General features: G+C 41.6%; 1 protein-coding gene across 2 annotated transcripts in view; it reads left to right on the forward strand.

Annotated features, from left to right (window-relative positions):
• Window positions 1-15827, forward strand: part of LOC141054219 (aldehyde oxidase-like) — a 250414-nt gene that overhangs the window by 150527 nt on the left and 84060 nt on the right. For both annotated transcript variants that reach the window (XM_073551449.1, XM_073551450.1), the window contains 3 exons: window positions 2229-2325; window positions 2432-2556; window positions 11435-11559. In XM_073551449.1, coding sequence (XP_073407550.1) covers window positions 2229-2325; window positions 2432-2556; window positions 11435-11559 — 347 coding nt within the window. The remainder of the gene's footprint in view (window positions 1-2228; window positions 2326-2431; window positions 2557-11434; window positions 11560-15827) is intronic.

Consider the following 15827-nt stretch of genomic DNA (forward strand, 5'->3'; position numbering starts at 1 on the left):
CACCGGAAATATACACCAGCCAGGGGATGGGGATGGCGCAAATGTAACGTGGTGAGGGAAAGTAGCCGTGGGCGAGGTACTCATCTGTTTCCACCCGGCACATTAGGCTATATGCACACACTGCGGATTCTGCTGCGGATCGGCAGCGTTTCTGGCCCTGCGGGTCGCAGCAGATTTAGGTGTGTTGTACAGTACCATTGTTTTCAATGGTGAAACCAAAAACGCTGTGCACATGCTGCAGATTTTTCCGCGCGGATTTGCTGCGGGTTACAATCCGCAGCATGTCAATTCTTTGTGCTGAATCTGCTGCGGTTTCACACCTTATCCATTACGAGGTGTGAAACCGCAGGGCTAAACCGCAGGGCTAAACCGCAGGCTAATCCAGAGGTAAACCACAGGTCTTTTGACCTGCGGATTTACATGCGGTTTTTTACAAATCCGCGGGGACAAATCCGCAGCTCTCAAAAGTACGTGTGCACATAGCCTTACATGAAAGTAGGGGTCCTGGCTGGTTGTAAGGACTTGTGCTTTGAGGGCACTATGCCGGTGGAGGCAGCATGTAACCAATGATGCTGGTTTTCCATGACCAGATGTAAACAGTTCATGAAAAGAGACCACCAGTTCTTAACAAACAAAGATTTACTAAACAGCCATAGCATGTCAACTATGTACATACGATAGTGGGTACACAACTTTTTGCACATTTCTTCATTAGTGCAGAGCATCTCAATACACAAACTTATTACTTGCTTGGCCTCACACATTTCTACCTCCACTGTTCTCATTTCCTTCACCACTACTCAGCTTAACACCACAGTACTGTCCGTGAAAATTATTTCTGCTTTCCGCCGTTCCCTGTCTGATTCTCCCTGTAGAGGATAGGATTTGCCAATATGGCCGAACTCAGCTTTTAAGCTTTCTGATGCTCAGGGAACTCCCTTCCAGGGCACTCACTTTGTCTCATGTTCCATTCTGACCTGGCCTGCTACCTGGCCCTTATTGTAAGCTACTCGGGGCCGTGCTGCTAGGCATACCTTCTCTGGTCCTTCTCACCTGGTCACTCTGCTCTCTGGTCTGTGTTCCGAGCTGACACTGTCCTTTTCTCTCCGTCTCTGTAACTCTCTCTCTCTGTCTCGGTCTGTTCCTCAAGATTACGCTATCTCTGTCCCGATCACCTTTCTCTCTTGCATCAGAACACCCACTGCATCTGGCCCTGCTTAGCAATCAGACCAAATGTCTACTCTAGCTACAAGCTAGGCCCTGTTTGAGTCAATATCAGGAAGTCAGTTCTGATCCTGCTGCATAGCCCCTCCCTCTCTGGGCTAGTCCCAACACGTAACTCTATCTTACCCTACTCACTGTCTGTTGCTGGACAGAACTCAGCGTCCTCACAGTACAGTGAAAGACATTACAATACATCACATCACAATTCATATTACCCATAACCATCACAATAGTACATGACATTATACACAGCACTGATGTCTTCAAGGGGGAACAGGGCAATATATCCATCTACTTACACACATTCCTGTCCTCATTTATATCACTTTAGTGGAGTAAGTTACAGTGAATTTGTTTGGTGTACTTGGCTCCACCCTGTCCCCTTGATTTCTGCCTACTTTTCAAAAAGCTGGCAGTGCTCAAGCTTTTTGTTCAAGATTTACATCTGAACTGTTGTTACTCTCGATAAAATTACAGTCATACCCTTAAGTGCTGTATAAAATTAAAGGCACATGTATTAATAGAAGAATCCTTAAAGGGGTTGTCTGGCCTTAGGATACACTTATGAATTTTCACATCATGTGCACTGTGCTCTTTGAGGATTCTCCAGTGCTAGAACGGTGTGTGTGTGACTGCAATTATGTGATTTGCATACATGCTGTAATGTGCCGACTAGACTTGCACAGCCTCACTTAATGCAAGTGAATTGAGCAATGCCAGACACGTCTAGTCGATTGTGTCCCAAAGTATAGAAATCGCATACTTGCAGGCACATGAAAGCCTGCTCCTGGCTCCAGAGAATCCTCACAGCGCTAAGTGCGTGTAATTTGAGGATTCACAAGTCTGCAGTCACATAGAGTGACTCCAGACTTGCACCTTAAGGCCCTTCAGTATGGCCATATACATGAAGCCTAACTGTTTAAGGGACGTGCATTGCCACTGCTACAGATATACTATGACAACATTTTATGTACAGTACATCCTCTTGTATCTGTGTTTTTTAGGAATCTATAAAACATAATTCATTTTTCGAGCCAGTGAGAATGATGGAATATGGGAATGTGGAAGAAGCTTTTGAAAATGTGGACCATATCCTAGAAGGTAACTATACCTTGAAATTAAAAACATACAAAAAATACAAACGGCAAGTTCTAAGTCATGAATATGTGTTCGGAGTGCTGAATTGATTTTACTTTTCAAAGAACAGGTGAGGACTATATAGGAGGAGTGGACGATCTTCACCTGGAATCACAGACTGTACGTGTAATACCCAGGGCAGAAGAGAATGATCTGGAGGTCTTTATATCTACAAAGGACCCAGCATCGATAAAGGTAAAACATGCAAACGCATGATGTGTAAATAGTAGTAAGGAAAACTGGGAAAGGAAGAACGCACAATAGGGTTTTAAATGTTGCAACAAAGCAACATGTATCAAACGCATAGATCAGCTGCTGCAGGACATGAGTCCAAAGGACTTAGAGAAAGAACATATCCAGGTGAAGTGTCACTGGATGCGCTGCTGATAACTATATACAATGAACATTTTCCTTGAAAACTTTATTTCATCAGATTTACAAAGTCAACGCGTTTCGAGATCAGTGCAGGGCTTCTTCAAATCAACCCCCTTTCATAATAAAGAAAAATAAAATGTAGAAATGTACACATTTGTTATAGCTGCGTTCAGAGATGCCCGATCAAAATATGAAAACAATTAATCCTATTGGTAAACGGTGTAACGAGAAAAAAAATTATGCCAGAATTACATTTTTTTGGTTGTCGCAACATTGCAGTACAATGCAAAAACAGGCGATCAAAGCATATCTACCCCAAAATGATATCCATAAAAACTTCAGCTCAGTGTGCAAAAAATAAGTCCACACTCAGCCCAAGATCCTGATAAATGGAGACGCTATGGGTCTCGGAAAATGGCATCATTTTTTACATTTTTTCTTGAAATTTTGGAATTTTTTTTCACCACACAAATAAAAAAGAACTTGCACATGTTTCATAGGTTCAGACTCATACTGACCTGGAGAATCATAATGGCAGGTCAGTTTTAAAGTTTTAACATTTAGTAAACAAGGTAAAAAAATTCCCCAAAAAACAATTGTGGAATTGCTCTTTTTTACAGTTTCATCACAATTGGAATTTTTTTTCCTGCTTTCCAGTACACTATATGCTATAATCAATGGTGTTGTTCAAAAGTACAACTTTTCCACATAAAACAAGACCTCTCAGGGCCATATTGACGGAAAATTAAAAAAGTTATGGCTCTGTGAAGGAAAGCAAAAAATGAAACCGCAAAAACAGAAAATCCCAAGGTTGTGAAGCGGATAAAAGTGCAGATGGTTTACTATGCTTAGGCTAAGTGCACACACGTAGCAGAAAATTTCTGCTGAAAAACCTGACTCCCTTCCCAGAAACCGCACGTTTTTTTCTGCAAGTTTTCAGTGCGTTTTCTGTGCATTTTTTGTGCAGAAAACGCGCGTTTTGTATGCGTTTTTTTCAGCGCGTTTTCAAAACGCATAGAAATAGCCAGAAATGCGGAAAATCCATGACATTAAGGAGCATGTTGCGTTTTTTACCGCGATGCGTTTTTTTCGCGGTACAAAACGCATTGGTATGCACAAAAAGTGTAAAATGCATAGAAATGAATGGGCAGCTTATTTTTAGCAGTTTTATTGGAAAAACCACTAAAAATACTGCTAAAAAAATGCTGTCTGTGAACACAGCCTTATAGGGTTTATGGAACTAAAGCCACTTCTGAAGAAACGTGCACAAATGGACAGTGACATTTTTTTCTTATCTAAATGCAAAAAGTAGAATCTAATTCCCAAAGGACTCTGGATTAAAAACACAATTCTTCATACCTACAATACGCATTATGCACAAAACCTTTGTCACAGGACCTCTGAGAGACTAATGAACCACCTTTTGCATAAAGAGTAAAGTCCAAGGGAAATTTGAAACTCTGAGGAAAACACTTACAGAAAACACTGAGCAAAAATTACAACAATACTACAACAAACTACGGACCTTTCTGATTCATTACAAGGAAAAGAAACTACACAGATTGCACCTCAATTCAGGACTCTATACAAACAGATGCAAAACAAAGCCAAAACCTTACAACTTGGACAACCACTCCATTCCAGACAAAAAAGCATCTAACTATATCATCAATCTCTCAGATTATAAACCCAACAAAGTGGAGCTTGCCGTGCTTTCTAGAGGACTCTCATTTTGTCCCACTAAAGGCCCCTTTACATTTAGCGATGCACCTGCGATCCCGACAACGATACGACCTGGTCAGGATCGCTGGTGCATCGCTAAATGGTCGCTAGTGAGCTGTCACACAGGCAGATCTCACAGGGATGTAGTGACGCATCAGCGGTCGTTACTTACCTTTCAGATGCGGCGATCCTGACGTCCTCCCACCCGCGTTCACGCGTCACTCGTCGGCGCCAGCACGAAGCCCAGCAGGAAGCGCCCGATGAGAAATGGAACTGGACGATCTTGCGCGATCAGCGATAATCAGCGGGGGAGCCGGTCGGGGGTAAGTATCACACATAGCGATATCGCTAGCAATTTCGCTGCTGCGTCACAAAATCGGTGACGCTTTAGCGGTATCGCTATGTGTATAGGCCCCTTAAGTCCCTAGATAAAACTGAACTCTGCAGTGATACGGAACATTATTTCAGGAGACTGAGCCTGAGGGAATATTTCAATAATACAGAACATTCAGAAAACACTCAGACCGAAGGAAAAGGGATCCTAACAACCAAGAAGAGGTCAGACTGGACACCTCCACGTAGACGCAACCCTCATTTGGATAAATATATATACGCCTTCAGACATTTGATAAAATCCACCATCATAGACACTAACAGGAGACAAGTATCCAACATCAGTGCCCAGGAGAGTAAGGCCATACAGTCTCTGAAATTGACCATCCAACATACCTTAAATGAGACAGTTTCCATCCAAAACACATAAAAAACTCTATTGTCTACAGCCAAGCCATCAGATACAATCATATATGTTCCAACACCATGGATAGAGATGAACACCTTGGTCTCCTCAGAAAGACCTTTTTGAATCAGGGCTACCATCCAAGAACACTTCAAAACCAAATTACAAGAGCCACCAGAATATCAAGGAATCATCTCCTACATTACAAACCTAAAGAAGAGAAAAAACAGGTGCCTCTAGTAGTCACCTACAATTCAAATCTGGAGGTGCTAAGGGGAGCTGCACGGAAATTACAACTTTAACTACAAAAAGATGCCCGACTATAACCCATTTTCCCGGACCCTACACTACTGTGTTTTAGGCAGCCCCCAAAACTAAGAAGCATCATTGTCAGAAGCTCTCTGTCCAATAGCTGCAGGAACCTTTCCTTACAACAACAAAAAATGTAAAACCTGTCCATTTATAATGACCACAGACAAGATAAAGATCCCCTACTCTCATCAGGACTACAAGATCCCAGGTACTTTCAGCTGCATCACATTCATTTTCGCTGCCAAACAATAAGAGAAAAAAGTATGGATCTACCTGTGGCCAAACATTTTTGTATGCCTGATCACAGCACCATGGACATAAAATTACTTGTATTAAAAGGAAACTTCAAATCTCAGAGAGACAGAAGGGTCTGGGAGTATAAACTCATGACGACCTTTGACACACTCAGTACAGGAATGAATGTGTCACATGGATTTATGTCTTTTTACATCAATTAAGGAATTTGCTCCTCTGAACTTGTGGGGGCATCACAACACAGAACCAGTCCGAAAACAGAGGACAATAAAACTTTCACACTCCTTATCTATGAAATGTTCCAATATATATGGCCACATCTCTTTATCCCTGTTCCATAATGATAGTTCTGCTACACGTCACTTGTCTTATCTATTGCATTATTTCTGTGCTGTGTTGTGTATAAATATGTGATTCTTCAGATGTTGTATTAGTCAAGCCTGATGAAGAGACCTGAGTAGTCTCAAAAGCTTGCAATTTGTTACCAGCTTTTAAGTTAGCCATTAAAAGGTATCAGCCACTGAGGACTCTCAATTCTACATATTTTTCTGTAGGGTTTAAGGCAGATTTGTGACTTGTCACTTTTAAAAAGTCGCAGAGAAATGCACGTAAAAAGTTACATTTCTGGCTAAAAGTGTTTGTTATATCTAAAGAAGTGACAAATTTTTCAAACATCTTACGTCGCTGTCTTGCTAAATTTTCTCCCAAATTAGGTTATTTATCTTAACTTACGTAGCGCTCACTGGCATCCCAACCAGGCAAAGATTATTGACAATCTTTTATTTCAGCAAGCAATCATTTTGTTTTACATAGCACATGAATAGTCTCAAGATTTTAAAAAAATGACAGTTATGACATGAAAGATTTCAGCATCAATAATAATTACCGAGTTATTGTAGCATCACCCTTCGCATCGGGGGACCTCGATCAGCGGGAAGGGGTTTTCCTCGGTCAGCATCACAGACTAAGTGCGTCCACTTGAATCGTCTGGAAAGTCCCTACCCGCTGAGGAGGTCAGTACTTTTTATAATATTAATTGGAATGATCACGCACTGACATGCGCAGTAACTTGTTTCTTTTTCACATTCCTCCTTTATCTCAGTTGGTTTGGTTCTCACATTCCTCCCTTCCAACTCCCACAACAATGTCTGAGCAGGTGGTTGCTTTTCACATTCCTGAGTGTGTGCTCTCCTCATGGTAGGAAAAGTTCAGATTCCGGTCACAATCCATAGTATCCAAATGGATGTTTCAATTTACTGCAATCACTACCTTATTGACTGGATGCCTATCTATACCAGTCTCTCACTCATGCATATCCCATTTGTATCACAATCGGTCCTTGATTGCAGTCTTTTAAACACCATCTTTATAGGACACCATGAGCACTTGTGGTTTCTTGCAACACATTTTATAAGCTATATAGCAATTCCATATGGATAATAGAATCACTACAATAGCCATCACCAACACGGGATGAATCAGCCAATTCAATAATTTGGTAGCTGAGGGCGAATACCCTAGAAAAATATCATCTGCTTTGCAAGGGAATCCTATCATAAGTCCTGAGTAGGTATCTACTGCTGTGCAGACATATTTACATCCCCTACTCTCAGTGAGTGGACCAATGAAATCCATCTGCCAAATTTGAGCTGGTAATTGTCCTCGAGCTATGTGTCCCATTACTGTGTGTGGAACTTCCCTTTTTTTGTGAATGCTGGCATACTGGACACTGTGCAATGACTTGTTTTATTATGTCCATAGTTAGTGGAACACCTCTTTCTTAGGCCCACCTGTAAGTGGCTCTTTCTCCAAGGTGTCCACTCTTGTTGTGCGCCCAAACGGCTGTACCTTGCAGCCATTTTTCTTTTTCTTGATCAACTTCAGAAGTCTGTCTAATGGCGGCGGCTTTATCTGCTTCAGAATTGAACAAACGATCAAGTGAGTCAGCAGACATATGTGCATCAACATGAAAAACAGTAGTAAGTGTGATTTGAACCATTTCTTCTATAAATTCCCACACCTCTTTTCCCCACAATTCCTTACCATGTATTAACCAACCATATTTCTTCCATCCCATCATCCAAGTTGCAAGACCATTAGCCACAGACCACGAGTCTGTGAAAAGGTGACACTCCTTCCCGTGTTCAAAACTCAATGCCAGAAAGATAGCATATAATTCTGCATATTGACTACTTTTACCGTGACCTTCCATAATCAAATGTTTTTCCAGTTTCGGGTTATAAGCCACACTTTTCCAGTGTCGCTTTCCATTGACATATCGAGCTGACCCATCAGTGAACCAAGCATGTTGCTGTTGCTGTTCTGTTAAATCTTCATAAGATTTTCCCCATTTTACAGGGGACTCTTCCAGGACAGATGGTTTCCCAGGGGATTTGATTTCTTCCCCTATTTCAGCTATTTTCTCATGGAGGGAGGCGATCCCGCCTTCTCCTTTCTTTGCTCTTTCAGAAATGTACCATTTCCATTTTATGATACTTTGTTCCTATGCATATCCTACCCTATTGGTTTTAGGGTTAGACAATACCCATTGCATTATAGGTATTGCTGGTCTTAATAAGACTTCATGTCCTAAAGTTAGCTGTTCTGTTTCTACCAATGCCCAATAACAAGCTAGCAATTGTTGTTCAAATGGAGTATACTTTTCTCCAGCATCAGGGAGTTTTCGATTCCAAAATCCTAAGGGGACTCTTTTTCCCCCTTGTTGTTGCCATAATGACCAATTTGCATACATATTTTATACTGATACATGCAATTCTACACTCCCCGCTGCCATTGGCCATAACTCTACACCTTGCTGTATGGCCTCTTTTACCATTTCAAAGGCGGTTTGTTGTTCTTCCCCCCAATGAAATTCATATTTCTTCCTCGTAACTTTATACAAAGGGGACAGCATCTGTCCTAAATGAGGTATATGCTGTCTCCAAAATCCAAATAGCCCAATATAAGATTGAGTCTCTTGCTTAGACTTGGGAGTAGGGAAATTAATAATCTTCTGTTTTACTTTTGTTAAAATTTCCCTATGTCCTTTATTCCATTGTATTCCAAGAAATTTTACAACTTGAGCCGGTCCTTGGACCTTTGCTTCATTTATTTCCCATCCTTTGCTCCTCATATGCACCAAAAGTTTTTCCAATTGTGATTTCACTGCCTGCTCCTCATTTCCTTGTATCATTATATCATCAATATAGTGTGAAATTTGCATATCTGAGGGCAAGGAGAACTGATCTAGATGTTCTGCCACCGTCCGGTGACAAATAGTAGGGCTATGAAGCCATCCTTGAGGCAATCTGGTCATGGTATACTGTCGACCTAACCAGGTAAAAGCAAATTGATCCTGCGCCTTTTCCTCTATTGGAATTGTAAAGAAGGCATTAGCCAAACCAATCACTGCATACCAAGTTCCATTATGACTCTGTATATTTTCTATTATAGTGATAGTATCTGGCACTGCAGCTGTTAATGGAGGGGTACATTTGTTCAATTCCCTGTAATCCACTGTCATACGCCAGGAGCCATCACTCTTTTTAACTGGCCAGACTGGATTATTCCATGCAGTAGTAGTGGTACGCATGACTCCTGCGTCCACCAGATTTTTAATTGTTTCAGTAATCTCTTTGTGTCCCCCTGGTATTCGATACTGTTTCATTGCCACCATTTTAGTAGCAGGAGGGATATGTACAGGGGGCATTTTTACTTTTCCTACCATTACAGGTCTCATTTGTATTTCTGCCCTTTTTACTCCAAAGGAGAATTTTCCAGCCGATAAATTTAAAGTCATTCCTTTTAAAACATCAATTCCCAATATATATTCTGGAATGGGTACTACTAAAACACGGTAATTTCTTATCGGTAAGTTTCCTATTTTTAAAGCAACTTGTGTTTGTACTCCGGTGATTACCTGTCCTCCTAGTCCGGCAATTTTAATTTTTGGACCTTTGAATTTTGTGGGAACACTTTTTCTTTATTAATTTTTCCTCTTCTCTTGCGATATTTATTTTGAGCAACTATGATAGCAGCTTTCTCTGCTACACTCTGGTAATGTTCCAACTTATCTTTGAGCAGATGGGTATTGCAATCCAGCACCACTTTCTGCCCTCCTAGCTCTGAAACTTTTTGTTCCAATTGAGAGCACTTCCTCTGCATTTGTTGATTCCGCTCATGCATCGCGCGATATGCACTGAGCAGAATCCAAGTTCGTCGCCCAAGCGACACAACATCACCCGCCTTGGCGGGGACACCCCTGAGTACATTAACAACATCCGGGGTTATCTGCATCACCTGCCTTTGCAGGGATCCCCATGAGTAAACCAACAACATCATGGGTTAACTGCATCACCTGCCTTTGCAGGGAAAACAAATCCACATACGCCGTCCTAAAGACTCTACATCACCCCTGAGTACTTTAACAACATCAGTGGGTTCACTACCTTTAAGCTTACTAGACCACTGTTCCGCCAGTCCAGAACTGCTCAACTCATGTGCCAATACATTATACGGTGCCTCAGTCCAACCGGGCACATCCACAACATCCTCCTGCTTTTCCTTTCGTTTCTTAAACATATTGAAAAAAAAAAGATCCTGCCGACTACGCCAATTTATGTCTTGCTAAATTTTCTCCCAAATTAGGTTATTTACCTTAACTTACGTAGCGCTCACTGGCATCCCAACCAGGCAAAGATTATTGACAATCTTTTATTTCAGCAAGCAATCATTTTGTTTTACATAGCACATGAATAGTCTCAAGATTTTAAAAAAATGACAGTTATGACATGAAGGATTTCAGCATCAATAATAATTACCGAGTTATTGTAGCATCACCCTTCGCATCGGGGGACCTCGATCAGCGGGAAGGGGTTTTCCTCGGTCAGCATCACAGACTAAGTGCGTACACTTGAATCGTCTGGAAAGTCCCTACCCGCTGAGGAGGTCAGTACTTTTTATAATATTAATTGGAATGATCACGCACTGACATGCGCAGTAACTTGTTTCTCTTTCACATTCCTCCTTTATCTCAGTTGGTTTGGTTCTCACATTCCTCCCTTCCAACTCCCACAACAATGCCTGAGCAGGTGGTTGCTTTTCACATTCCTGAGTGTGTGCTCTCCTCATGGTAGGAAAAGTTCAGATTCCGGTCACATTCCATAGTATCCAAATGGATGTTTCAATGTACTGCAATCACTACCTTATTGACTGGATGCCTATCTATACCAGTCTCTCACTCATGCATATCCCATTTGTATCACAGTCGCTATGATTATAAAGAAGGAAAAAATGGAAACTCAGCAATAAACAAGACTGACTGAGCAAAAAATGTCACTTATGGTAATTCCCCCAGTTCCTCAGTATCCAGGAATAGGGCAGGTGGTGAAATAGAGACCACAGAAAACAAAGAAGGCAAGAAAAGTCACAAGACAAGGGCCATAATAATTATAACCATTTTCTGTGTCAGAGTAGGTCCTCTGGGTAACTTTTGCTGTACGAGTATCCCTCATAATTACACCTCTGCTGTTAGCACAGCCATTCTGGCCTACAAGATCCTTCAGTAAATAAGGGGCATTTGCAGGCAAGTTTGTGATTTGCACTTTTGATTTTTGGTTTTATTTTGCTTTTTTATGGAGCAGGACCTCTGACTGTCGATTCTGTTAACAGGCTGCCGTAGCATCCGCACTAAACATTCCCTATGACTACATCCTATGCTGCGTGGAGAAACATCCCAGGTTAGAGCACTCATACTCTGCATCGCAAGCAGCTATAACCGCAGTGGCTGCTCACAAGTAAGTATTAAGTGAAAGATCATCTGTAACCATTTAAGTGAGTTAGGCCCTGTTCACATTACTTTTTTTTAAGGCTCCATTTAAGGTAAATACAAGGAAAAGCTCCTGATAGCATTTGATACTGTAGATTAGTTGGGACGCTGTGTACAATGTAAAGAAAACAAGAATGCCATCATTTAGAAATCTTTTAAATACATATTTTATTTAGAGCAGAACACAGAAAGCAGATAAAAAGATGAACGTTAGATGTTATTCTGTTCAATGGGAAAAAATTAACTCTTTTAGAAAATGATTTGAGCAACACATCTCAAAAGTCCCATGAGATAAGGCCATGTCTATGGGTCGCCTGCCAGGGCCATGGGGTACTCGGAGCCGGGCCCGTTGATTTCAATGGGAGATGTCACAGTGGCAGTGACCCGGTCCGTGGCCCTGGGCGTCCATGTAAAAGGGGATGGTGTTAAGCATGGCTGATTAAAGTTTATAAGTGGATGATTCGTGACGCCACCTGTGCTTTCTGGTCAATTTGACCAGCGCTGCAGGGTTGCTTCTCTGGGACAGATGGTGTGGTGCAGCAATGATGTTGTAGCCCTCCACAGGTAGGGCTGTAGTCCCAGGGCAGTGTAAATGGGGAGATAGTGAGGAGAGCGTAATGGTGCAGTGTTAAGCACAGAGATGTAGCAGTGCTGAGTGGGTTGACGCAGGAATAAGCGGTGGACACCAGGGCATGTAGTTCCAAAGCCTTACTCACAGTCTGTTGTGCATACAGGTGCCCGCCTCAGTGCTGTGTCCTCCAGGTCAGGGGCTCAGCTAACCTCCAGGCAAGATGAAGTACTCCATTCCAACACTCCGCCAACATATGCCTTCTCTGAACGTCTCCTTTCTAGCACTTGTAATGAAATACTGTGGTTGTGTGTTAAACCCAAGTTCCTCCTTTAAGATGTTCCTTTGAACTCTACTTGTACGGCAGACAGCTGTAGCCTGCTTCGGGGACTCCTTGCTATCAAGTCCCGGCTCACTCACGTTGCTGTTGGCCCCCAAGTCTTGTGTGGGAATAAAGTGGTGACAACTTCTATTCCTCCGGTGTCTGCTGCAGGACCATTAGTATCCATACAACCTCGGGGACAGGACCCTGGCCATGCGCTTAGAACTTGAGGAAGGGTTCCACTCCGACCCTAGTCGTTAGTTCACTTCTTCTCCTTACGTTCTGTGCAAATCTTTCTTCCTTATGGAGAATCAGACTTTCTATATCTCTTTCCAGTGCCAGCAGCTCCAGGTCACAGGAGACTGCTGCAGCACCTCCTTCCATCAATCCCACTCTGGGGATCTCCTCTCACAGACTGACCTAGTCCTAATAATCTCCCGCTCTCTTGTGCAACTAAGCTCCACCCACCTCCCAGCACTCTTCGTGTTCCAAGCAGGGAGCCACCAAAGGTGCTTTGCTACACTACTACAGTATGTTGTGTGGGATGCAGGTGTTGGACTGTGGTCAGGTGTCTCCACCTTACATGGATGGTGGGGCACCACACCTCAGGAGGAGGTGCAGCACCTCTGTGGTGACTGAACCCTCAGGGGCTCCACGTCTAGCATTGTGTCTCATCCCCTTTTCTTTTTATAACAGTCTGTAAATGTCTAGAAAGTGAGAAGCTGGAGTTTTGGTAAAGAAATGTTCCATTTTGCCTGATATAGAATTCTAGATGCTCAGAACACCTGGGTCTTCTTTTCCTGATTTTTCGTTTCATAATGCCCAACTGAGGTCTAGACTGCAGGCGGCCAGTTCATCACCTGAACGCTTCTTCTGCGAAGCCATGCTTTTGTGATGGATGGGAGTATGTGGTTTTGCACTGTCTTACTTAAATATGCAAGGCCTTCCCTGAAATAAACGTTGACTGAATGGGAGAATATGTTCTAAAATCTTTATAATGCTCAGCACTGATAGCACCTTTCAAGATGTGTAAGATGCCCATGTGGTAAGCACTAATTCAGCCCCATACCATCAGAGATGAAAACTTTTGATCTATGCGCCGATAACAAGCTGGATAGTCTCACTCCTCTTGAGACTGCAGAACAGTGTCCGTGGTTTCCATAAAGAATTTAGCATTTTGACTCATCTGACCACAGAACAGTTCTCCATTTTGCCTCAATTCATTTAAATTAGTATTGTCCCAGAGAAGACAGCAATGCTTTTGGATTGGGTAGATATATGGCTTCTTCTTTGCATGATAGCACTTAACTTGCATTTGTGGCTTGTGCAACAAACTGTGCTCACAGACAATAATTTCTGGAAATATTCCTGAGCCCAACCACATCATGCCTGTTTTTAATGACGTGCCCCCTGAGGGGCCATAGATCACAAGCATCCATTATTGAACGTTGTCATTGTCTCTTGTGCACATGATTTCTCCAGAATCTTTGAATCTCTTGATGATATTATGTAGTGTAGATGTTGGGATATTCAAAGTCTTTGCAATTTTACATTGAGGAACATTTTTTGGAAATTTTTCCAAAATTTTTACATGCGGTTGTTCAAAAATTGGTGACCTTCTATGCTTCTGAGAGACTCTGCCTCTCTAATATGCTCTTTTTGAACACAGTCATGTGACCTAGTTGAAAATTGACTCTCCAGCTATTTTTCATTAGCACTATATACTTTTCCAGCCTTTTGTTAACTCTGTCTCAACTCCTTGCAATGTGTTGCTCCTATCAATTTCTAAATTAGTTAATTTTTTCACATGTAATGGAAAATGTCTAAGAGATTTCTAATTCTAATTTCATTCTAGTTTTCTCTACATTTTACACTGTGTCACAACTTTTTGGGATTTGGGTAATTGTATTACCATAACAGATACCTTATGAGTTTTTCAATAGCTTGTCATAACATTTCCATCGTAAACATAATCATCCTCCTCCCTGTTATTTATCGCATCCCCCATACATATTAGACGACTGTAGGTGGAATAATGGTTCGGCTAATCATTCGGCCAACAGCTATCTTGGTTGTCTCTTCCATACACAGGAGAGCTCACTCTGCTGAGAGCTCCTGTGTTCTCTATGTGTCCTCATTGGGAAAACAAGAATCAGCAATCCTAAATCGGACCTGGCAGATGCTTATCTCCCCAACAAACAATTTTCTGGGTCTCCCATATACAATAGACTGTCGACCAAACCTGTAGTAATCCGTGGGTTTGGCTGTCATTAGTCTTGTGTATGGGGGGCTAAGGAAAAATCTTGTTGCACCCTCCTGTCCTCCTTGTTATGTACTGTCTCAGTCTAAACATATTTTTGTAGACAAGTTTCTGATAATTTATAGAGTCTGCAGGTAGGGACTTTTGTCAGGTGAAGCTGATGCCTTGTTCCTCTGATAAGGTATACAACAAAATTTCATTCATCGTTCATGTATGCAAAAAATGATGGGTATAAGTACTAATTGACAGCATTCAGAGTCCCTACTGATCCATATTTTATGACTTCCATGTAGTATACCTGTGTTATACCTTATTCACTGCCTTTAGATTTCTGATTCTCTTTAAAATGGGATATGAAGATTATACCACAAACTCAGATCAAAACATATCATTTAATACCCTAGGAATGAAGGAATTGTCTCATATCTGCCGTTTATATTGCAACAGTGATGATGACTGACAACGCAGATCATCAGTAGATCCACACATGCGAGAGACAAGACATCACATTAGCTCAACATGTATAAAAATGATGGCTTGTCCAAACACACTAAGCAGCAGCGTTTTATTGTGGGTTTGGCTCAGGTACCTCCTATGGCTAGAAGAGAGGGCCTTGTACATGAAGACATTACTAATTATGGATATTAACATTTCTGTACATATAATTTTATAACTGGTAATAAAATGTGCGGTGCAAGGATTCCCACACACTTCACCGCCTTTGTCATTATATTCAGCACTTGGTGATAATACCGTATATGAAAAGAAATCAGGATAGGACATCATTCAAAATGGAAAAGTGGTAACAACGGATCACTGATCGCTACACAAATAATAATCATGCACAGACACAGCTTTATTAAAGAGGTTTTATGAGATTAGAAAAAAAGTGTATGGAAATGATGACATTCTATACCGTGTGTAGTGTTGCAACTATAGCCCTGATTTCTCACTTGTGTTTCTTTTTATGTCACTTTCCCTTTTTGTCTTGTGATATTAGATACCATTTTTGGTAGCAAATTCATCCAAATTGCGCATGGTAAAAGCAGCAAAAATAGTGCGAAAAATGTCACAATGATAAAAGTG

This window comes from Dendrobates tinctorius, unplaced genomic scaffold, assembly GCF_039654945.1.
Source record: "Dendrobates tinctorius isolate UK_male_01 unplaced genomic scaffold, ASM3965494v1 ptg000177l, whole genome shotgun sequence".
Taxonomy (NCBI): domain Eukaryota; kingdom Metazoa; phylum Chordata; class Amphibia; order Anura; family Dendrobatidae; genus Dendrobates; species Dendrobates tinctorius.